Source organism: Culex quinquefasciatus, chromosome 1 (genome assembly GCF_015732765.1).
Source record: "Culex quinquefasciatus strain JHB chromosome 1, VPISU_Cqui_1.0_pri_paternal, whole genome shotgun sequence".
Lineage (NCBI taxonomy): Eukaryota > Metazoa > Arthropoda > Insecta > Diptera > Culicidae > Culex > Culex quinquefasciatus.
In genome coordinates, this window is record NC_051861.1 from 48,796,656 (window position 1) to 48,820,415 (window position 23,760).

The 23,760-nt window shown below is 37.1% G+C and overlaps 1 protein-coding gene across 1 annotated transcript; it reads right to left on the reverse strand.

Moving 5' to 3' along the window:
- On the reverse strand, positions 1-20,012 carry LOC6034941 (retinal dehydrogenase 2). The gene is made up of 4 exons (XM_001845150.2): positions 19,418-20,012; positions 892-1,672; positions 324-831; positions 1-266 (listed from the first exon to the last, which is right to left on the reverse strand). The coding sequence occupies exons 1-4, from the start codon at positions 19,451-19,453 to the stop codon at positions 122-124; spliced, it is 1,470 nt and encodes a 489-aa protein (XP_001845202.2). The 5' UTR covers positions 19,454-20,012; the 3' UTR covers positions 1-121.
- Between the last annotated feature and the right edge of the window lie 3,748 nt (positions 20,013-23,760).

The window sequence follows — 23,760 nt, forward strand, 5'->3', positions numbered from 1 at the left end:
ATTATTGAAAAATGAATTTAAACTTTAATTGATTACATAAACGGTTGCATACAGAGGCTGAGAAGATCCTGAGACAGATTTCTGCTTAATTTCCATATTTTTGTTGCTCCTTGAGACCTTTTCAGATCTTCGTTGGCAGCTTGATGGTGACGGACTTGGTTTCCGTGTACAATTCGATTCCGCTGTAGCCCAGCTCGCGACCATTGCCCGACTGCTTGAATCCTCCAAACGGAGTGGTTGGCACGACGTAGTCGTAACAGTTGACCCTACAATCGAAACCATCAATAACTGTTTGATTGTTTGCAATGGAGGATAAATCTTACCACACGGAACCGGCCTGGACGGCATTCGTGAAAACCAGCGCATTGTTGATGTTGTTGGTGACGACACCGGCGGCAAGGCCGTACTCGGTGTCGTTGGCCCGCTCGATGACCTCGTCCAGCGTTTTGAACTTGAAGATGCTCTGCACTGGTCCAAAGATTTCCTCCCGGGCGATCTTCATGTTGTCCGTAACATCCGAAAAGACGGTCGGTTCGATAAAGTAACCCACACTGCCGAAACGCTTACCACCGGCCTGTAGCTTGGCACCTTCCTTGTTGGCCGATTCGATGTAGCCCAGGATCTTGTTGAACTGCTCCTCATCGACCTGCGGTCCCTGCTGGGTTCCCTCCGCGAAGGCGTCTCCGACCTTTCGTGCACGGGCCATTTCGGCAGCCTTCTTGACAAACGCATCATAAATGCCCTCCTGTACAAATGTGCGGCTTCCAGCGCAGCAGTTCTGGCCGTGATTCGCAAAGATGGCATTGTGGGCAATCTCCACTGCTTCGTCCACTGTAAATTTAAACAAATGAATGAGTTATAGAGAAATCGTTATTATTTTGATTAACTCACAATTGGCATCATCGAAGATAACCAGCGGACTCTTTCCTCCAAGCTCGAGCGATACGTTCTTCAAGTTCGACTTGGACGAACCCTCGGTGATGATGCGACCCGTTTCAACCGATCCCGTGAAGGCCACCTTGCGAATCTCCGAATGGTTAACAATGGAGGCGCCAACCGTGGGACCGAATCCATTCACCACGTTGATAACTCCGTCCGGGAAACCAGCTTCCTTAGACAACGCAGCCATGTAGAGTGCGGAGAGTGGGGTCTGTTCTGCGGGTTTAAGAACCAGAGTGCAACCCACGGCCAGCGCCGGAGCCCACTTCCAGGTCAGCATCAGCACCGGGTAATTCCAGGGAATGATTTGACCAACCACGCCGATTGGTTCCTTCCGGATGTACGTCATCACTGGACCGTCCGACGGGACCGTACTGCCGTGGATCTTATCAGCCCAGCCAGCATAATACCGGAACGTATCTATGGCACAATTCATGTCGAATACGGAATCTCCGAAAGACTTTCCGTTGTCCAGCGATTCCAAATTGGCCAGCACGTTGATGTCACGCTCCATCAGATCGGCCAGCTTGTTCAGCAGCTTGCCGCGACCGGACGCGTCCATCTGACGCCACGGAGAGCTTCGGGCAAAGGCCGTCTTGGCCGCCTGAACGGCTGCCTCAACGTCCACCTTGTCACCCTCAGCCACATCGATGATCTTCTGGCCGGTAGCGGGGTTGATCGTTGCAAACGTTTTGCCGCTCTTCGAGTCGACGAACTGGTTGTTGATAAAGAGCTGCGAAATTAAGAAAGCAGAAAGAATTGCGTCAAAGATTAATTGGGTTATTTGGGGTTATCTTGTGCACGTGATTAAAGGTTGTTATTATTAAATTAACGAAACTCTCCAAAAGACCTTTGTACGGGGCTCGTCACTGTGACTCAATTTTACGAAAAGATTGTTTACATTTTTCTATCAGTGTTTTGCGCATTTGCAGTTCACTGCAAAAACAGAAAATAATCGAAATTCTCGCATTGGGGTTCAGCGCTCGTTTCCATAAAAAATCTATTAAAACTATGAAGTTAACCCGTTCTTTTCAAAATTATACACCCAGAACTGGGCATCGTTAAGCGAGAGGTAGTAAAATGGCACTGTGGACCGACAGAGAAAATAAATCCCGAAATTACCGAGAGTACTTTACTCGGACTTTCCGCATGGAATTTAACTTTGGGTGTAGAAAACTAGAACCTCATTTCAATGCTCTGAATCTGGAACATTTAAACCAACATATTAAGTAGACTTTTTTTTATTATAAGTCTAGCCATTTCGACACATTGAGTTCCGACTCCTTTGCAAAGTTGTGGAAACTTAGCTGACTCAGATCCCGACTCTAACTTCTCACCGATTCGGGCTCCAACTCCATAGCCTTGTATTATTGCTATTATTATTATTATTATTTCTTTCAAAAGTAGGTAAATTTAGCTTGCCTGTTCAGGTCAATCAACTTTCGGTTGTCGCACTTCCTCCGATCGAAACGGAACTTAGTGCAAACCGCTAATAACCAATCCTAGAGCCAACCTCACGTAAAGTGGATGTAGAGAAGAAAACTTTTACATCGCGTCATCTAATTAGATACACACATTACTGCGTGGTGCGACAATTAGTCGTTCATGGTCATCAGAGTCTGCGAGGCCCAGCACCGGGCAGCGTAATCTGAGGCGTCAAATCTCTCCGATTTAATCAAAAAGCTGGAATCTCTGGCGTGCCATCGAACAATTTTTCCCTTGGAAGCTTTCCTTCCGTCGCGGCCACTATTGGTTATTCGTGGAGGCAAATCTTTCGCAAAAAGATGGATGATGACCACGAGGGAGGTCCATCTGTCGGGGTTGAACGTTTGTGATTTTATCGCACCAATTAAATACACTCGTGGCGCTCACGGTTGGCCAACGCTGGCAGCTGCTTGTGCCGGTGTCCCGAATGTCCAGGGAGTCCTCGGGTTTGCGCGCACAATTAGCTGACAGCGATAAGTATCACGTTGTTGGCCTCCCAGGGTGCGAAACGGGCTGCGGGTCTGTAACATAGTGTGTGGCTCCATTTTGCAGGTTTTAACGCAACCAGCCATAGTCAACCGAGCCGCGCGAGCCGGTGGTGGTTGTTGGCCAGCTAACGATCTTGATCGCATACGCATTTGTTTACCTAATTGGAATTAGGCCAATAGGTTGGCTGATTTTGCACGCCTTGTTGGTTAGTGGTGGAGAGCGATTTATAGATTTATGTTCAATTCATTACTATAATCTTATGACTATCTGTATTTCACAATCGAATAGTTTTGTTCCTGCTCTCATGCATGCAACCAATTGTTTTTATTTTTGTATTTTTGAATTTTTATATTTTTGTATTTTTGTATTTTTGTATTTTTGCCTTCCTCACCTCACTGAGGCAAGGCTATAAAATCACTCGAAAAATGAACTTCTTAAATACGACTCCTAGATATACCTTCACGTATACCTATCGACTCAGAATCAAATTCTGAACAAATGTCTATGGGGATGTGTGTAGACATGATTTTTTTCCACACGATTATCTCAGAACTGGCTGAACCGATTTTAGCCGGATCCGCCTTATTCTGTTCGTTTTGGGGTCCCCTAAGACCCTATTAAATTTTATTCCGTTTAGTTAAGTATTTAAAAAGTTATGCCAAGAAAAAGGTTTTGTAGATTCAAAAAAGGGTGATTTTTTGCCTAACCTCAAAAGGCCGGGTCTTTTTGTTTACGTGCGAGAGTCACGCCATATGCGAAACTCCCGGTTGCCATATTGCTTCAAATGAGAGTCTGCATGTTTTCTGGCAAAGTCTGTATCAGGTATATATTTTTTCATAAACTTATTTTCATTATTACTTTATAAAAATGAGGAAAGCGCCACCCACCTAATGGTGGATTAAGAAACGTTTTTTTTTGTATTTTTGTATTTTTGTATTTTTGTATTTTTGTATTTTTGTATTTTTGTATTTTTGTATTTTTGTATTTTTGTATTTTTGTTTTTTTGTTTTTTTGTATTTTTGTATTTTTGTATTTTTGTATTTTTGTATTTTTGTATTTTTGTATTTTTGTATTTTTGTATTTTTGTATTTTTGTATTTTTGTATTTTTGTATTTTTGTATTTTTGTATTTTTGTATTTTTGTATTTTTGTATTTTTGTATTTTGTATTTTTGTTTTTTGTTTTTTGTATTTTTGTATTTTTGTATTTTTGTATTTTTGTATTTTTGTATTTTTGTATTTTTGTATTTTTGTATTTTTGTATTTTTGTATTTTTGTATTTTTGTATTTTTGTATTTTTGTATTTTTGTATTTTTGTATTTTTGTATTTTTGTATTTTTGTATTTTTGTATTTTTGTATTTTTGTATTTTTGTATTTTTGTATTTTTGTATTTTGGTATTTTTGTATTTTTGTATTTTTGTATTTTTGTATTTTTGTATTTTTGTATTTTTGTATTTTTGTATTTTTGTATTTTTGTATTTTTGTATTTTTGTATTTTTGTATTTTTGTATTTTTGTATTTTTGTATTTTTGTATTTTGTATTTTTGTATTTTTGTATTTTTGTATTTTTGTATTTTTGTATTTTTGTATTTTTGTATTTTTGTATTTTTGTATTTTTGTATTTTTGTATTTTTGTATTTTTGTATTTTTGTATTTTTGTATTTTTGTATTTTTGTATTTTTGTATTTTTGTATTTTTGTATTTTTGTATTTTTGTATTTTGTATTTTTGTATTTTTGTATTTTTGTATTTTTGTATTTTTGTATTTTTGTATTTTTGTATTTTTGTATTTTTGTATTTTTGTATTTTTGTATTTTTGTATTTTTGTATTTTTGTATTTTTGTATTTTTGTATTTTTGTATTTTTGTATTTTTGTATTTTTGTATTTTTGTATTTTTGTATTTTTGTATTTTTGTATTTTTGTATTTTTGTATTTTTGTATTTTTGTATTTTTGGTATTTTTGGTATTTTTGTATTTTTATACAAACATTAGCTATACATTTAGGAACCTTAAAAGCGAAAACATGTTTTAATGAAGACATATTTCAGCTGAGCATTATTGTCAATTGCATTTTCATATAAATCGCTCCTTTTTTAAGATCGGCATAATTATGGTTCGTGTTTACCATAAATCATCATAAAATTTTGGCCTCATGATTACGCAATGCCGAAAACAAAAATTGAAATGTAAATTTACTTTTTTCCCCCCTTCAGCCAGTATCATCCCCAGTTTCACCTTCACCTTCATTCCACTGAAAAAAACTTTAATCAAATTGCATAAGCTACGGTTCCTTACTGGGAAATGAGTTCGCCCGCGGGAGTCCCCTGTGTGAACATTATGGTGCAGCTGCTGCAGAGGCTGCACTATGGGGTTTCAGGCGGCCATAAATCGAAAAACCGACATACTCTAATTATTTTTTTGGTATTTTTTTTCGAAAATAAACATTCTAACTAAGAAAAATCCGGAGTTTGAAAGTTGTAGGTTCAAAATTCACTGAATTGCAGACCTTAAAAGGCGAAAATGGTAAGAAAAAACATGTTTTTTGACAAAAAAATGATTATTTGTCATAGTTGTATGTATTTTTTCCTGCATCATTATATATATTCAGAAAGGTAATTGATTCAACTTTTCAATAACATTTTACAAAACACACTTTTACAGGCTAAAAAAATAATAAAAATCAAAAAAGATGGATTTTTATTCAAAATTTAGTTTTTTCAACTTTGTTAATGGAGTACTTTTTTTGTGTGCATTTGTGCGATCTGAAAATTTTGCAGCTTAAAATTTGAACCATGTCCTAACTTGTCTCCAAATTTCAAAGTGCACTTATGTGCACTTTTTGAGTTATGCCATTTTGAACATTTTGATTCATGCAAGAAAATTAATGATTTCGCGTATACGCTTGGTTAAAATTGCATTATTTACCTGTGGAGGCAAAGCTATGTATGTTTTGAAATTGATTTGATATTCATGATTTTGTCGGTACTTAGGTACGTTTAACAAAATTAGAAATTCCTATTCAAAGTATTTTACAGTAACGATTCGTCGAATATTCATATCAGTTCGTTGTTGTGTTCTTTTGAAAGTATGGATAATAATACCGTAGTGTCCCTGTACGATATAACGAAGCACTATTCTGAAAACGTGAGAACTGCTTTCGATTATATTTGTAAGAATTACAACATTGCAGAACCATCACATGATCAACTCAGGGAAAAACCACAGAAGAAAAACTACGCATGCTGTTCTGTAGCTTCAAAACGAGGTATACAAAAGCCCATAGAAGAAGTTCATATTTTAAGTTATCTAACGACAATCGGTTACATAGTGATTTTGATTTAGAAGAATTTATTGCGGAAAACGTGAATTTTGCAAGTGGATCAACCAAAAACGTGGACGAGAATCCATACAATGTTCCATAAAATAAACAGTCTAAAATTCTAAACACCGCAAAAATCAAAATTTTAATTGGAGAGGGAGGGGTGGGGGGGGGGGGGTTCTTCAAAGAGAGGTGGATTTTAACTCAAGAAAAAGGGGAGGGAGATTGAACGTAAATCAGAAACATTAACATAGCATAAACCGCTATTTCGTGCATCAAATAGACAGAGCAAGAATATTAAAATTCACCACTTTAATGCATGTGGCCTCAAATATATGAAAAAATCGAAAATTAAACTTTTTTTTGGAAAAATATCAAAATTCATTTGTTTTCATTATACTAAGTACAAACAACACAAAAAAGTCACAAAAAAGCAAAAAAATATTTTTGGCCGCTCGCTTATATGGAAATACCCCATAGTGGGCTGTGGTCATAACCGCAACTCATTATTTTTTGTCTGAATGTCAGAATGTGGTTCAGGTCAAAAATGTGACTCAAGGTTTTCCTCCCGCTCCGAACACGATGTTTTCGATCTTGTCGGTCGGCCGTGGCCGGCAGAGTTCAAGCAATTAGCCATAAAACATCACCCCGCCAGGAAAGGCTGCCGCGAGTTAGTACCACCACGAAAAAGGTGGACAGTAGGGTGGTTCACTTATGTGTGTTGTGTATAGGATGTGAAATGTAAATTTGAAACTGATTTGGAAGTTTCATGTTTGATTTTTGTATTAGATTCCAACTTGGAAAATAAACTCAAAAAAACAAATAGGGCAAAGTGAGACAAGACGATCAAAGGGGACAAGAGGAATGGTATGTTGTATAGCAATTGTTTCTCTTGCCATCCTTTACCCTAAGTTTATTTGAAAGATTTCAAAAGGCTCTCAAATCATTTACTTATTCGGAAAAATGATAAGATGTTGAGATTCCCTAAGACACCCTAAATGGATCAAGCACAATTTGTGAAGAGCAAATAATTTAGCATCCTTTTGGAAAAATGCCTTTTACACCCGGTGAACCACCCTAGGCGAACACTCTTGAGCAGGAAAATCGTGGAGAAGCATGAGACATTGTAGTATTCTGCCCCGAAAAAAAATGAGAGCAAAACTCGTTGGAGTAGCCCCGACCAAAGGCAGTTTGGAGTTGCTGCAAGAGGATGCGAAAATAACTTACTTAACATTTTCCACGGGCTTGAGTCAGTCCCAGAAGGACAGGATCAACGGTGGCGGTGGCGGTGGCATGCGTCCGACTGGTCGTCCCCTTTTTCTGCTCGGACGGACATCACACCGCAACGCAACTCTGTTTTCTCCACGGTTCATAAATCTTGTGGACTTAATAACTTAATTTCATAATTTTATTGTAAAGGGCTGCTGCTCGCATGGTGTGACCCAATATTTACGATTTTATCACCATTACGCGCCGTTTTGGGTACACGAGATAAATCATCGCGCGCAATTGGGCACGCTGCTGTACTTTGGTTGTCAGCTGGAAAACGTTCCGGAAGTGATCAGTTTTGAAATTGGGTAACGCAGATTTTTTTTATTTGTGAAATACTTGATTTTTTCAATTAAAGGAATTACGATTAGAGTCCAGATTTTAGCCGAATCAAGTAAAACAATATTCCTTGTATTGCTTAAGATCATTGAACTTAAATTTGACCCCAAAATGCTCTATAGTGATTAGGAAAATTTATGATTGACTAATTATTTTAAAAAGCCTTGAACCAACCCCTGATCGCATAAATGTCCCATATGCATTTTCATCGATTTCGAGTTTTTGATGCAGTTTGGTTCAAAATCGTGTGCTCTTTCAAAAGAGCCTATAACATCCAGTGCTTTGTTCTAGAAATCAGGAGGAAATCCAGTTTTTTTTGCGAAAACATAACACGTAGCCTTATGTATGGGACAAACTTTAAATGCTTTTTGCTCAGCTTGCTGTTTTTGCATATGGGACATTTATGCGAACATGGGCAGTATAGCCATCTAAGTGATAAACGCACACTTGTTTAAGGCCAGATCTAACAAATTTTGATATAAAGAAGACCGGATCTTAAATTTGAACCTTAACCTAATTAAGTTATGACCACTTAATTGCCCCTGATCGCATAAATGTCCCATTTGCATTTTCATCACTTTTGAGTTATTAATGCAGTTGGATTTAAAATCGTGTGCTGCTTGGGATAATCTGCTTGTACGCACAACGTAAACTTAACCAAGCCGTACTTTTAGACATTCACCACTTTTTAGAACATGTCTAAACCGGAACTACGAAAAAATCTGCACAATAGAAATAATATCTAGTATGTAAGAAAAAAATGTAAGTAGTCTACATAAGCTTGACGAGTAAACAATAATAACCCTTAAAATAAACAATGAACGTTTCAGAAAAGCCTAATAAATCCAATACAGTTATCACAAATATTCAGGACACCCACAAATTCGGAACACTTTTGTGATAATTTGTCAAAAGCATGCCAAATACAGCCATTCTATTGACCCTACTATTTTAAGGACCTTCATTTGGAAATTCTCTTGCTATTTCACTAGTAAAAGTAGTATTTTTTTTAACAAAAAACCTCACTTCAAGACTATTTTATCAAGAACAGCAAATAATTGCCTCCAAATTGCCTGTTCCATAGTTGTGGGATGTTATTGTGTCTCCCACAATTGTGGAACACCTGAATTTAACTGATATTTGCACAAAAAAGTTATCAGACCATGTATAAACATCATTAAGCTTTAGTTTTATTGGTTTCAGTGTGTAAAATCATTATTTTGTTAAAAATATGTACTCCTGGATAGAACTAAAGTTTGTTTACATGCGAAAGAAACCCGGTTTAATCCACCAGGGGTGAGATAGAGCCTTTCTTACTAAAGAATTTTACTTCCTTCAATTCATAACATCGACTTGATACATAAAATCTTATGATGAAAGCAAGGTATTACTAATGATGTGTTTTCCAAAAGAAATTGAAAACGCAATTTTCACCAAAAGAATATTTTTAATCGTACAAATTCTTAATCAAACAAGCGTTTATGACAATGCTAGCAAGCTTCCTATACTCCAGTGGAAACGCACACCACAATTGATTTTCTAGTTTCGGTACGAGCCCATAAACCGAACAAAGCAGGCGCAAAGCAAAACCGAGGTATAAGTGAACCGCGTATGTCGAACGGTGCAGGGAAGCTTGCCATTCAGCTTCTACGAAAGTGAGAGAGTCAGAGATAGATATTTTTACAACCGCACCACTTCACACTCAATCGCGAGTACCTTAGGTAGAAAGCCATTGGCGTCGCGAGCATTGAAAACTTTGAAACTGATATATAAGATGAAAAGCTTAGAAAGCTCCTAATGGAGTTTATTAAAAAATTAACTTACGAAAAAATGAAGCCTACTTTTAGGCGATTTTAGGAGCACACGGAAAACAAATTGAGTGTAGCCGGATGAATGACCTACGTCACATTTTTTTTTTTTTTGCATAAACATTGGACAGTTATGCAAAAATGGAGGGCAAAAGAAACCGAAAACCTACGATATCTTACATGTTGTAGGAAACATCGGTAGACAAGCTACTACAAACAAGTATATCTCGAGCCACAAAATATATGCGCCAGAATTCTCGCACAAGTATTCGAAGCTCAACTTTACAAAAAAAAAACGACATCGAAAATCGATGGAATGTGATTTTTTTGCGATTTACAACATTTTCATTTGAAAACTGTGTAACTCGTTGGAAAGTCTTATCACAATGTGATAATATCACATCCGAAAACAGATTGATATTTCGAAATTTGAGCGGCAACTCGCCCAGGTTCAGCACACTAGCTTTCATCTGCATTCAGAAGAATCAAAATCGGATTTAGGGGAGCTGAGATCGACGCGACACAAAATTTGGCAAAATTTTACCACACACGAACATCACTCCATCTCCTCGAAATTAATTTTCTCAAAATTCGAGGGATGGAGATAGACAAGTTCTGTCAAGATGAATCGATAGAGCGTCAAATATCGATGCAGTGTGATTTTTATGATTAAAATTCATGCTGAATTGTAATATTTAAGAAGATGAAAATGATGTCCAGCCATAAAGTAAAACATATACCTTTCTTTAGTAAGAAAGGCAAAAAGTGTTAAAAATTTGTTGATTTCAAGGGTTAATGTTTTTCTTAAAAAAAAATATATATAATACGTAAAACTTTACAATCGGTCGATACATCAATCCAAAGATCACAGGAAAACTTTTCAAATGACGATAAAAGCAAATCATTATGTTCAACTTTCGATTTTCTTTGATTTTTGTTTTAACATTGGCTGATCTGTAAACCGTTCCGAATATGTGGGATGACTGTACTTTGTCCTAGAAACTAAGCAGAATCCCAGTTCTTTTCGTGAAAACTTAACACGTAGCCTTATGTGTGGGACAAACTTGTCTTGCATTTTTTCTCAGCTTGCTGTTTTTGGGTATGGGACATTTATGCGAAAATGGAAACATTGTCTGGATCCTTCTTCCGACCTCACATTGGAAGAAAATCGAAAGATCCTTCCAACAAGTCTTGAAGTTTAAATACCTGGCCAGACCTGTCTTTATTTATGACCACCTTACATATTTTCCATAGCATTTGTCCATATTTATCTGAAAATTCAAAAATAGTTGTCCACTAGGGTGACAAGAAAAATAGAATATTTGGGAAAATCTCAAGAGATACCCCCTGGCTCGATTAGACAATAAAAAAGTAACTGAGCCTAATCGGTTAAGGTTTAAGGGTCGTTTTTTATCGTTGAAGTTTAGGAAATGGTGGCGCAGGTCTCGCCCAGATTTGTTCAAGTGAAATTCAATCCCTACAACTTTGTCCAAGGGTGCAAGCAGATCCGAGTTGATCCTGATCAACTCGGATGCAAAAGTCATCGGATGAACTCGGATCGTAGGTGGATTGCATTAGTTCTTCTAGTTTGAAATTTACACGTATTCTTAAATTTTTGGTCGTTTATATTTCATTCAAAAAAAAATATGTTCTGTCAGTATTTAACAAAGATAAAAAAAATCACTGAAGTTTTAAGGTAGGATTGTGGCCGGCCAATGTTTCATTCCATTCAATTGTCGAACACCTTAATTGCGTGATTTGCAGTTCTTAACCCCGTCCAATATCTGCTACTGAAATGTCGCGAAACAGAAAACGTGAGAAACTTCTTGTGCCATGCCGTGATTTAACAAATCAGAGTACATTCAGCCCAACTTGAACGAAACATGACAAAATTAGTAAGAACATGTTTCACCCTTAAATATCCTGCTAGGCAGCACTCCCAGCTGCAGTTTAACTTTTGAAGCTGAAATAAAACAAAAGACTTTGGTTTTCGCGGTGTTTTCTTCGTGTTCACAGTTGTTGTTTACAAATCCCCAAATGGTGTGGTGCATCTCTGGCATTGCATAATGCAACTGTTGAGTTCTCCGCCGATTGTGCAACTACGCCAGAAAGACCCCAAGTGGAAGACAAATGACTCTCACGGGGGCAAGAACTTGTTCGACAACAGAGAAAGAGGAATGACCTTTCCATGTAGTTGTTGAGAATGCAATTTTGGTATACTTTGGTAGTAAATTGAATACTTCATTGTTGTCTAAAGATAGATTAGTGATTTGTAAAACTGTTCATTTTTAACTGTTAGTTTTTTGTCAATAATATTTATTCATTATTTAATTTTTCAAAGGCTGCAGTTCAAGTCAATAAAACAAACTTAAAAATAGCCTCGATTGGGCGCGGTCGATAAATCATTCGACTTTCGTCACCCCCTTCAGGAAACTTTGTCGAGACCTTAAACAACGGAGCCTCTCTTGTCTTTCTTTTCGCCACAAATTCCTGGCAACAGTTTCGAAGGGTCATGCCGCCGGTGGTGGGGGCCGGGCTGGGAGTCAGTTTTATGACCTGAGCATAATTTACATTTTCATCGCTAAAATGCATAAACAATTTAAGGTATTCGCGGATCGTCTCCGTTCTTGGTCTGGGTGGTTTGGTGGCCGAAGAGGGTCCTGAAGATCCTGAAGCAGATAAATCTGCAAGTGCCATCGCGCTCAGCTTGTCAGATCCCGGTAACGCGTCGCAACACTTTAGTACATGACACAGATAACGGGGTTCGACACTTTTTTTTAGTTGAATCTTGGTGTTAAGGCTTTTTCTTCTTTTGCGTTGATGAGCCATCGCAAGTTACATCGTATCGCATTACGAAAGTCATTTGTCTTGTTTGTGGGCATTTTGTCTTTTTTTGTATTTTTTTGTATGAATTTATTTATTGATGACCTGGGGGTTGATGTTTATCGAGGTAAATTTCCATGAAGAAACAGAACGATTTAAAAATCGTGCAAGATAACAAAGCCACAAGCAAATTTGAATCTGTTGCTAAGAGGTGTGTTTTCGAAGTAATTAACTGCTTCAATATTTTTAAAAGCTGTAAGATAACCTGCCTTAACAATGGGCTGATAAAGTTATCGTTTGTAGACTAGTCTACATTCAGTATGGTCGCATAATCAGAGTGAAGTCAAAATAAGGCCTATGCAGAGAGGCATAAACAACGCACAGGTAAGAATTGAGGGAGTGGCACGGTGGGTAAGAAGAAGATTATTATGCAACTTGCATGCACCTCGGACATTACTTCTAGAGGTTTGAGTTAGATAAAATTGATTCCCAAAATATTGTATCGGTGAAACTGATTTTATCTCAATTTGAAGTTAAACAATCTAATATATCTCCTAAAACCTCCAAAAAACATCGAAAATCTCAGTCTAACTCTGGACAAAGATGACATTTTCATCAAGATATCAATTTTTAGTTCCCAAAATATATTTCTGACCTAGAACACCTTAAATCGACCCATTGTTTGAGTCCCAGCGTCATCAGGAGGTGTAAAAGAGTACTATTCAAAAAAAAATATTTTCAATTTGCTTTGTTAAACAAACTGTCATGTCTGAATTCAAAAACTAATGTTGTAGTATTGTTGCAAACAAAATGAAGAACAATTTTGCAGAAAAAAGTATGACATTTTATCCATTTTTAGTAATGTTATATCTATTTTAGTGGGAAAAATGCTGCCAATTTTCAAAATTTCTCAATCATAAAAGGCTCTGTACAGGCCTTCAAAGTTTTGATTTTTTTCGAAAAAAAACGACTCTGCAGAAAAGATAGGCGTCGCACGATTTCATTTTGCTCAAAACTTCAATGTGATATATACCAATACATAGGGGAGCTGGGGGTAAGACGGCCAGGCGGGGTAAGACGGCCACCCCAGTGTTTTAATTAGTATGCTAATGAATATTACTAAAATGTTCAGCAATACTGTTCCTCATGCTAAATAATGCATATGGAGTACCCTTTGCCAGAAATATTGTTTGAAATAGTATAAAAATAGCTCAAAATAAACAAATAATTTTTGAACTTGAAACTGGATGTAATTTTCATGAATTACAACTTAGGCATTTTGTTAAATAACAATATGTTTTCCTGTCTTCAAATATTTTTCATGTTAAATTGAAGTTTTCCTAGATTATGTCCCTCGAAAAAGTTCAAAAAATGCGATGAACTGTTTACAAAAAATGTTTAAAAAAATAATTTATTTGGGGGCAAGACGGCCACCTCCTCCGGGGGTAAGACGGCCACCCGTAATTTGTAGATTTTATTTGATATAGGTTATATTTTTGACGGTTTTTGACTATTAAGACATATTTGTAGATAATGGAAAAGCATTTTCAATAAAACTATCCATTTTTAATCAAAATGCTGTTAACTACAATTTCGACAACATTCTTTACTGCGATATAGCAAAACGCATTGAATAGTATGAAATCCTATAAATTTTTTCATAAAAAATAGCTAATTTAATATTGTTTATATAATTTTGATTTACTTATTCTAATTGAAATACACAAACTAATTTTTTTGTATCAAATTGTGTTTGTTTTGTAGTAAAAATTCATAGTTTTTCATAAAATGTGGTCGCAATAATATGAAATTCACTGAGCCAAAAAATGAAATTTTTTAAACAGCATTTTTCTTCACATTCAAACCTGATTTTTTCAACCAAAATAGTTATGATGTTCGGAGAAGTCTGTTGAACCAACCATATAGGTGTTTGGGTGGATTTAGCAAAGTTATTAAGTTAATTTATAGCATTGGCCGTCTTACCCCACATAAGTGGCCGTCTTACCCCGTGTATTTCATATATATACGATTTCAATTATTTTTTTAAAATTGCTGAAAAGTATTGATAATTGGTTTTTAGACCAACTAATTTATGTCATTTCTATAATGGACTAGTAGTAGAACAATATGTACGTAATTTGAGATCAAAATAATCTGTTGTGTAAATTTTATTAGACTTCTCCCTTAGGGTGGCCGTCTTACCCCCATCTCCCCTATATAACATATATACCAAAGAATCTGATCTACACGCCAATGATGTTGAAAATGAACGCTTTAGTGGCCATAGTGACTTAAAAAATCTACATTTTTGAAAAAAAAAATGTTTTAATTCAAATGCAAAAAAAATGTTAAAAATTCAAATGCAAAGTTCCAGTTCCTGTTAAAGCCAATCAACTTTATATTTGGGATTTGAGCTCAGTATCCCCACCGTAACCAGCCCCTAAATAACCGCCAAAATGTAATTTTTGTTACATTCTACCGAGTTTGATCATAGTAGCTGTTTATAACAGGAATGAGTTAAATATCGAAGAATTTTGAAAATTGGCAGAAATTTTCCCACTTAAATAGACATAACATTACTGAAAATGGAAATAATGTCATACTTTTTTTCTGTAAAATTGTTCTTTATTTTGTTTGCAACAATGCTACAACATTAGTTTTTGAATTCAGACATGACAGTTTATTTGACAGAGCAAATTGAAATAATTTTTGCCTTTCTTACTAAAGAAAGGTATAGGTTTTACTTTAAGCCTGGACGTCATTTCCAGCTTCGTAAAGATGTCGATTCAGCATGAATTTTAATCCGAAAAATCGCTAAAAAATCACACTGCATCGATTTTCGACGCTCTATCGATTCACCTTGACAGAACTCGTCTATCTCGAACCCTTGAATTTTGAGAAAATAAATTCCGTGGAGGTCGAGTGATGTTCGTATGTGGTAAAATTTTGCAAAATTTTGTGTCGCGCCGTTCTCAGCTCCCCTGAATCCGATTTTGATTCTTCTGAATGCAGATGAAAGCTAGTGTGCTGAACCTGGGCGAGTTGCCGCGCAAATTTCGAAATATCCATCTGTTTTCGGATGCGGCCAGACTTTTCAACAAAATACACAGTTTTCAAATGAAAATATGGAAAAAAAATTTCAGTTTCATATCTTTTATTTATCTCAAAAATTGCATTTTTTGAGCTGTACAACCTCCCAAATTTTCATCCAGATTCATAATATGGTTCTGGAGTTAGAGCCGTTTGATTAACCTACCATAAGAAAAAAAATTCCTAAAAAAAGGTAAAAGCCCACCTGGTGACCATCGCCAACATTTTTCATTTCTGATTTTATCCGAAATTTCTTACTACATTCATAGTACAGACCATGAGTGAGCATCTGAAACAAATTAGACATCGATCGGCAATCCCGATCAATTTTTAGAACGATTTACTTTTTGCCTTTCTTACTAAAGAAAGGTATAGGTTTTACTTTAAGCCTGGACATCATTTCCAGCTTCGTAAATATGTCGATTCAGCATGAATTTTAATCCGAAAAATCGCTAAAAATCACACTGCATCGATTTTCGACGCTTCGTCGCCAAGCCGACAAGTGGTCAAGTTGAGCTTCGAATACTGGCACAAGAATGCTGGCGCATATAGTTTTGGCTCGACTTATACTCGTTTGTAGTTGCTTGTCTACCGATGTTTCCTACAACATGTAAGACATCGTAGCTTTTCGGTTTCTTTTGCCCAGTCCGTTTTTGCATAACTGTCCAATGTTTATGTAAAAACTTTTTTGACATAGGACATTCATCCGGGTACAAACAATTTGTTTCCCGGGTTTTCCTTAAATCGCCTTTAATTAGGCTTCATTTGTCGTGTCGTTTTATTTAACAGAGTTCATTGGATTCCAATAGGAGCTTTCGAAGCTTCTAAGCTTTATATCGTTTTCAAAGTTTTCAATGCTCGCAACGCCAATGGCTATCTACCTAAGGTATTGCGATTGAGTGTGTAGTTGTGCGGTTGTAAAAATATCTATCTCTGACTCTCTCACTTTTGTAGATGCTGAATGGCAAGCTTCCCACTGTGCGGTTAACTCGGTTTTGCTTTGCGCCTGCTTTGTTCGGTTTTTGGGCTCATACCAAAACTAGAACACCAAAACCGCGGTGTGTGTCGTCACTTGCGCATTGGAAGTTAGTTATGCTAGCGTTTGTCATAAACGCTTGTTTGATTAAGAATTTGTACGATTAAAAATATTCTAATGGGACCATCCATAAACCACGTGGACACTTTTTTGGAAATCTCAACCCCCCCCCCCCCCTTCGTGGACAATTGTCCATACAAAAAAACTTTTTGTATGGAGCGTGGACAATCGCCATACCCCCTAAGGTGTCCACGTGGTTTATGGATGGTCCCAATGGTGAAAATTGCGTTTTCAATTTCTTTTAGGAAACACATCATTAATAATACCTTGCTTTTATCATTAGATTTTTTGTATCAAGTCGATGTTGAAAGAAGTTATATTCTTTAGTAAGAAAGGCTCTATCTCACCCCTGGTGGGATTAAATCGGGTTTTTTTAAATAACACTATTTTACACCTCCTGATGACGCTGGAACTCAAGCAATGGGTCGATTTAAGGTCTACTATGTCAGAAATATGTTTTAGGAACTAAGAAATGATATCTTGATGAAAATTTACATCTTTGTCCAGAGTTAGACTGAGATTTTAGACGTATTTTTGAAGATTTAGGAGATATATTAGGTTTTTAACTTCAAATTGAGATAAAATCAGTTTTCATCGACAGCATATTTTGGGAATCGTTTTTTCCTGACTCAGAATACAACCTCAACAACCTCCAGAAAGAATTTCCGAGGTGCATGCAAGTTGCATAATAATCCCCTTCATACCCACCGTGAGTAGTAACAATTCTTAATAACACTTTTCAAAAAGTTTACATGACAAAAATTTTATCATGATTTTTTTTTAAATCTTCTTTTTTTCTTTTGTTGTTATTGACAAAATAATGGCTTAAACATTTCAAAAACATTTTCAAATTATATTTTTTGACCCGTTTCCAGGTTTCAAAACAGTACACATTTTAGTATTTATTATTGCAAGTTTTTTTTGAACCACAAAGTGATATAATATACAATACTATATTTTCTTCAGCATGACAACATTGTGCAATATTGTATTCAAAATCAACCCTACACCCAGGTCAAATGCCAGTGAAAGTTGTAGGCCACAAAATGCACCACATCAAAAGAGCCGGGCTCACTTTCCCACGTGTGCTCAGCCCGATGAACTGAATAACAGGATCTTCCAGAACATGTTGCCCGACTCGGTAGTTGGAGCACTCACCGATTGTGAGTAATGATGATGAGTGCATCACATCTGGAACCGGTTATTTTGTTGCCACGGCCTGATTGTATCGGAGACCAAAAATTGCCCCCGGTCGCGGAACAACCTGAGGGATGCGCCCGAAGGAACCCCGAAAATGCACCGAAATTAGTGCTAAATATAATTTCTTAATTTTTCACGCTGTCAACTTTGGATGCGCCCCCCCACCGTGCCATCAGCCCTCGGGGGGAAGGATGCTGCTTCAACTGCCAGCACTGGACAGAAACAGCAGCAGCGGCGCGAGAACCGAAAACATGTTGATGAGATATGCTACTGGTTACGCCCCAAAAACGAAGCTGTGAGCGCTGTTTTATGCGGCAGACCATAATAAAGAGCGGAATAACATGCTTTCGCCGTTGCACGAAAATGTAGATTTTTGTTTTGAATTATTCGCAAATACGTTTAAAAATATTTTTAAATTTATAGAGTTTTCCAGTAGAACAAGTTTTATAGCAAATGTTGATTTTTTTTGCCCTGTCCGAAAATATCTTTAAAAATAGGAGCGGCCGTGGCTGACTAGTTACGGTGTTTGCTTTGTAAGCGAATGGTTCTGGGTTCGAATCCCATCTGCTCCCAACGAGAAAGTTAAGAACACAGAAATTTGAAATGATGAATATGAACGAAAAACCAAAGTCGCTCGAGGCGGGGTTCGATCCCCCGTCCTTTGGATTGGTAAGCAAAAATGCTAACCACTAGGCCATAACGACGTATTGAGCATAAACTGGAATTAGGAATACTGCTACAACCAACTCGCAACGCCTTTCGAGGTGTATCCTAGGGTTCTACCTCTCCTACTAACATTGAGTCCAAAACCTCCCTACAAACATCTATACCACTAAGGTGACGTAGGGGTCCTTGCGCACTTTAGATAGGTGTTTACTAACGATCCTTCCCATCCCTGAAGATAGCTTGGACCCGGCCAGGATCCCCTTATGCCCTGGGTTGTATTACACACTCATCAAAAGATGAAGACATGGTATTTCCCGTATTGGATTATTGTTCTGGATGAGGGTCTAACACAACCACACCAAACAGTGGGATAAGCGTTGTGGAGCCTTCCGGTGGTGGGGCGTCCTCCAAATGCTAATGCTAATGCTAATGCTAATGCCCGAAAATATCTTTAAAAATATGAATATTTATATAAACTTTACGATTTAATAATATTTGAAATATAAATTGAAATTCTGTCGGTTCCCGGCACACGTAGTACATGTGGGAGGTGCCGCCCGTGTGGATCAATCGGACAGCGCCCTGGACTCACAATCCAGAGGTGACTCCGTGCCGTTTTCAAACACTTAGGAGCCCAGGGCGGCGAAGTCCTTGTAGTTAAAAGGAAGACACTAGTAGTTGGTACTAGCAATAGCGGCTGACAGCTATAAAGTCGACTTCGTTAGTACATGTGGGTGTATTTTTAAGTTTTCACATAAAAAAAAAAAACATTTAAATTGTGTTAACTGTTAATTCAACACAGACTAGCATTGCTTAGATTGTGTATAAAGTTCTGTAATAAAACGTTAAAAACTGAGACAAATTGAAACTATAACAACCAAACTCCCCCTCCTACCTTGGTGTATTTGATTTCCTGGTTGGGGTTTGCCATCTTATATGTTTCACTTGGAACTGGTCGACAATCTTAAACTTTCCGGGCCTTCGGTCACACTCGATCTAAACGCGTTCACAGCCGCAGCACTACTGGTTATTTTTAGCCAAAAATCGTGTATTAAAAATCGCAACTTCGAAGAAAAAACTGTGCCTTCCCTGTCGTGTGTGAGTGTTTACATACGGTTCTTACTCCTGTATGGAGTCTGTTATCTGCTTTAATTTGTAGACCACTGTCAAAACAGAGCCGGTGTTTGATACCAGAGGGAACAACCAAACACACACTCTGCAAATTTGATAAACCTGTTTCTATCGCGTTTACTTTATCACGTGGAGGTGTGTTTGTGTTCAAGTTATGTGCGACTTGTCTTCTTTGATACACAAATTGTCTGGATTGGATTGGGAGACTTCAGAGGGATAGATCACACTTGTTCACTGAAACTACGACGACGCTTCTAGCAAACGCTTCTTTTATATCTTTAAATTCCAAACTATAGAGGTTCATACGAGCAGATCAGCATTAAAATGTTTATTTTCGAGTTTTATTACCCCCAAATTTGTTTTCAAGAAAGGCCCATAAAATCGTGCCAGTATTGGTGAAGCACAAACACCGCGAATCGGCATTAGAGGCTGCGTCCTGAACGTGTGGTTTGTTTGCTTTAGCCGCTAAATAAAGTAGCCGCACTGTCAATGAGCGATAGAAGCGCGCATGCTCGCCAAAAAGAGCAACGTGTGTACAACCAGATAGGTGTGTGTGGTGAAAGAAGTATGTGTCAAACGAATCGTACACTCAACCCCCGGTGGATGGTCATTTTTTTCGTTTGACACTTTTTTAGTTTGTACCCCGTGGTTGGTCAAAGTCAAACTAAAAAGTGACGAACTGTCACTTTTTACACGACGCTCACGCACACTATCAAAACAAACGTTAGGTAGTATGTGTGAACTCCGTGTAAAAGGGGTATCAAACTAAAAAGTGAACCCGTTCGTTTGACAACAGTTGCTGTCAAACCATCGGGGTTTGAGTGAATTTAAAGTTATGTTTTGCCTTTAAATAACACGAAAAATCAAAAAAATTAAAATCAAATCAAATAATTCGCTCTACAGCATTGCCTTGACGTTCTCGATTGCGAGATTCTTACTCGAAACTAAGTGTCCGAAGGCTTGATTGTTGAGGCAATTGCAAACCTCTTTTTACACCTTAGCTTCCATCCACCCCGGGATTCAAACTGACGACTTTTGGATTGTTAGTCCAACTGCCTACCAGCGACTCCACCAAGATAAGACCCAGGGTGACGACTCCTGCACCTGGACTGAGCTAACGACCTAAGTCGTTCGGGGCCAACATTTACTTCCCGTCCGACGGAAGGCGTGATCAGACAAATCTCGTCTCAAAATTTGCCACCGGGACCTTCTGGGATCGAACCCCGTCGAAACGGCATCGAACACCGTCGAAACGGCATTCATTTCGTTTTCATTTTAATTTTTTCATTCGACCTGTTCAAATGTTGGGCTACATTTTTCGGACTTTAGACCATTTTTTCCTAGAAAGACCAACTTATCACCTTTCATTTGCGTCCAAGACAACCAAAAACGGTTGAAATGGCATGGAGTTATGATTTTTTGAAAAATGTTTTTTTTTCTCAAAATGACGAAAATTGCCATTTTTGGAACCACCTTGTCACGGTCATCCTAATGGCCAAACAAAAATATATGGGTCTATTTATTTTGGCCAAAGATCCCCCAGAAAAAATTTAGTCCGTTTGGAGAACTTTTTTTTTTGTTTTTTGAAAGCTTAAAATTTATGATTTATGACGAGCAACGATACAAAGTAGTATTTGAAATTTGTTTTTCTTCCTTTATAAGTCTACTGTAAATATTAAGTTAAAAGAAGAATATTAAAAACTACAAGCAATACTGAAAGTTACATCTGAAACTTGCGATCTGAAACTCTACAAAAGATGCCAGAGTTTTAATAAAATAATAATTTAGTATTGGTATGACAAAATCCCGATCGTTTGATCGTTTGAAGTTTTGTGAAAATTTTGAGTATTTTCAAAAAAATTGTCTTCCCATTCGAGATGTATAGAAAAATCCCGATCATTTGATTCCCATATTGCGAAAAACTAAAATTTTGAGTATTTTTTCGAAAATACGTAGTTTTAAGAAAATTTTGAGTATTTTCAAAAAATATTTTATAACATTGAAAATGTGTGACACATTTCCGATCGTTTTATACCCATAATGCAATAAAAATAATTTTGAATATTTTTTCGACAAACATGGCATTTTCAAAATACAGGATAAATACGTATTTTTGTGAAAATTTTAATGTAATTATAATTACAAGGGATAGCTGCCATTATCCTGATTTCAAAACACTATATTTTTTTTAATGTTTGCATGATTTTTCATACGATGATAGCCAATGTCTCCCATATAGCCAAAATCCCATAAGATCTGTGCTTCAGTTAAGCACTGAACCGTGCTTAACCGAGGCAGCTGATCAAAACCGGGGCAGTGCAAAACCGGGGCAAGACTGTGAATCATTTCTTTGTACGATTTGCCATGAAAATCCAGCAACACATTAACCGGATACATTGATTGAACCCACACATATTTTTTTTGCAACCTTTGCCATATTAAACCATGACATTTTAAAATATGTTTGAATCAAGAGATCCTGCACAATCATAAAAATCTTCAAAACAAAAGTTGTTCGGATTAGAGCCCTGCTTTCATGTTTGTTCTACGAAACACAACGTATATTTTTGGCTTCCCTTTTTTGTGGTCGTGTCATTAATTGACCGATTCTTAGCGAAGCTACACCAAAATGTCACTTTTTTCAATTTTCAATGTGATTTTTTATATGAAAAATTTCATTTCAATTATGATCTAATAATTGCAATGTGCTTTAAATGCGTTTTCTTATCTGAAATGCCAAAAATATTGACCAAATAAGGTCTGCAAGTCATTGAATGGGAGAGGAGTTTTTTCATAAATCTGCTCCTTTCGTTGTCCCGTCACGAAAAGAAATGGCTGGCAAAACTCAAATCTCAACCAAATCTTTCAGTTCAAGGAGCAAAAGATTCGTTTTTCAATTTGTGATAATGTGTAGAAGAGCAAAAGTTTTAAAAAATCAATCTGGCAAAACTGTGTCGATTTTTTTGGTGTGCCTTTTAAAATTCCAGTTTTACGATGTTGTCCCGTCACGCTACATTTTCATTTCAGGAGAAGCACAGGTATAATATTGTTCATTATGCATGTCATTTCTATGTTTGAAAATCAATTATCTTTTGTAATAACATTGGGGGGTTTCTTCTTTAATTGTGCCACTACAGCCAAAACGCTGAAAAAAACTTGGGATTTTTTGAAAAGGAGCCGAAGAATCGGTCAATTACAGTTTGGTGATTTAGTTTATGTTTTCTGACTTCGCATATTATGCAAATAATTTAAGATTTAACATATTAGATGTATTTAACCCATAAAAAGAAATTTTGTTCACTCTATACCTCATTTGAATCAATCATCTGACCCTAAAAAACCCTTAAATATATCAAATTTCGATAAAATAGAATACACTTCTTTCCATTTAAAACTTCTTCATCTGTTCCTTTTGCCATCATTACCGGTGTCTCTAGACCACCGACCACGACTTGGATTAATTGTTCACGGAATTCAATCAACCAAAACAACCACGCTTTTGCTGAAACTGTTTTCTTCAAAAACATGGACATGGTTGCATAATTAAGGGCCTGACCAGAACAGCATCAGCGTCAGCGTCGCGTCGCGGTGGATGCCCTGCGGCCACGATAAGCGCCACCGTCGTGCGCCTTCACTACCAGGTACCTACTACTACTACTATTACTACTAGTAGACCAGAGGAGATGAAAAACAAAACAAAAACTCATTTTTATCGCCAATGAGTAGAAATTAATTTCTGTTAAGTGGATGTAAATGACCACGTTTGAGACGTTTGGTTATGAAATAAATGTAATCAACAATCAGAGCACCCTTTTCCTCCGAAGCAATCCCTTTAAACGGGAGGGTGGGGTGAAGTGGGCGGTTTGGGGAGACAATCAGGCCCACCCGAGTGTATAAATCATTACAATGTGGTAGTTTGCACAGTTACGACGTTTTTATGAATAAATCTTGTTTTAAGCGAGTGGCCTTTTCTGGGAGACCCCTGCCGGTGGTGACCACTGAAAGGGTTGGAAAGGGGCGCGATTGGGATGAAAAAGCAGCTGGTGACAGACTCTAGCCCGAAAACTTTTGCACTTTTCACCAAAAGGAATCGAATCAGTACCTTCA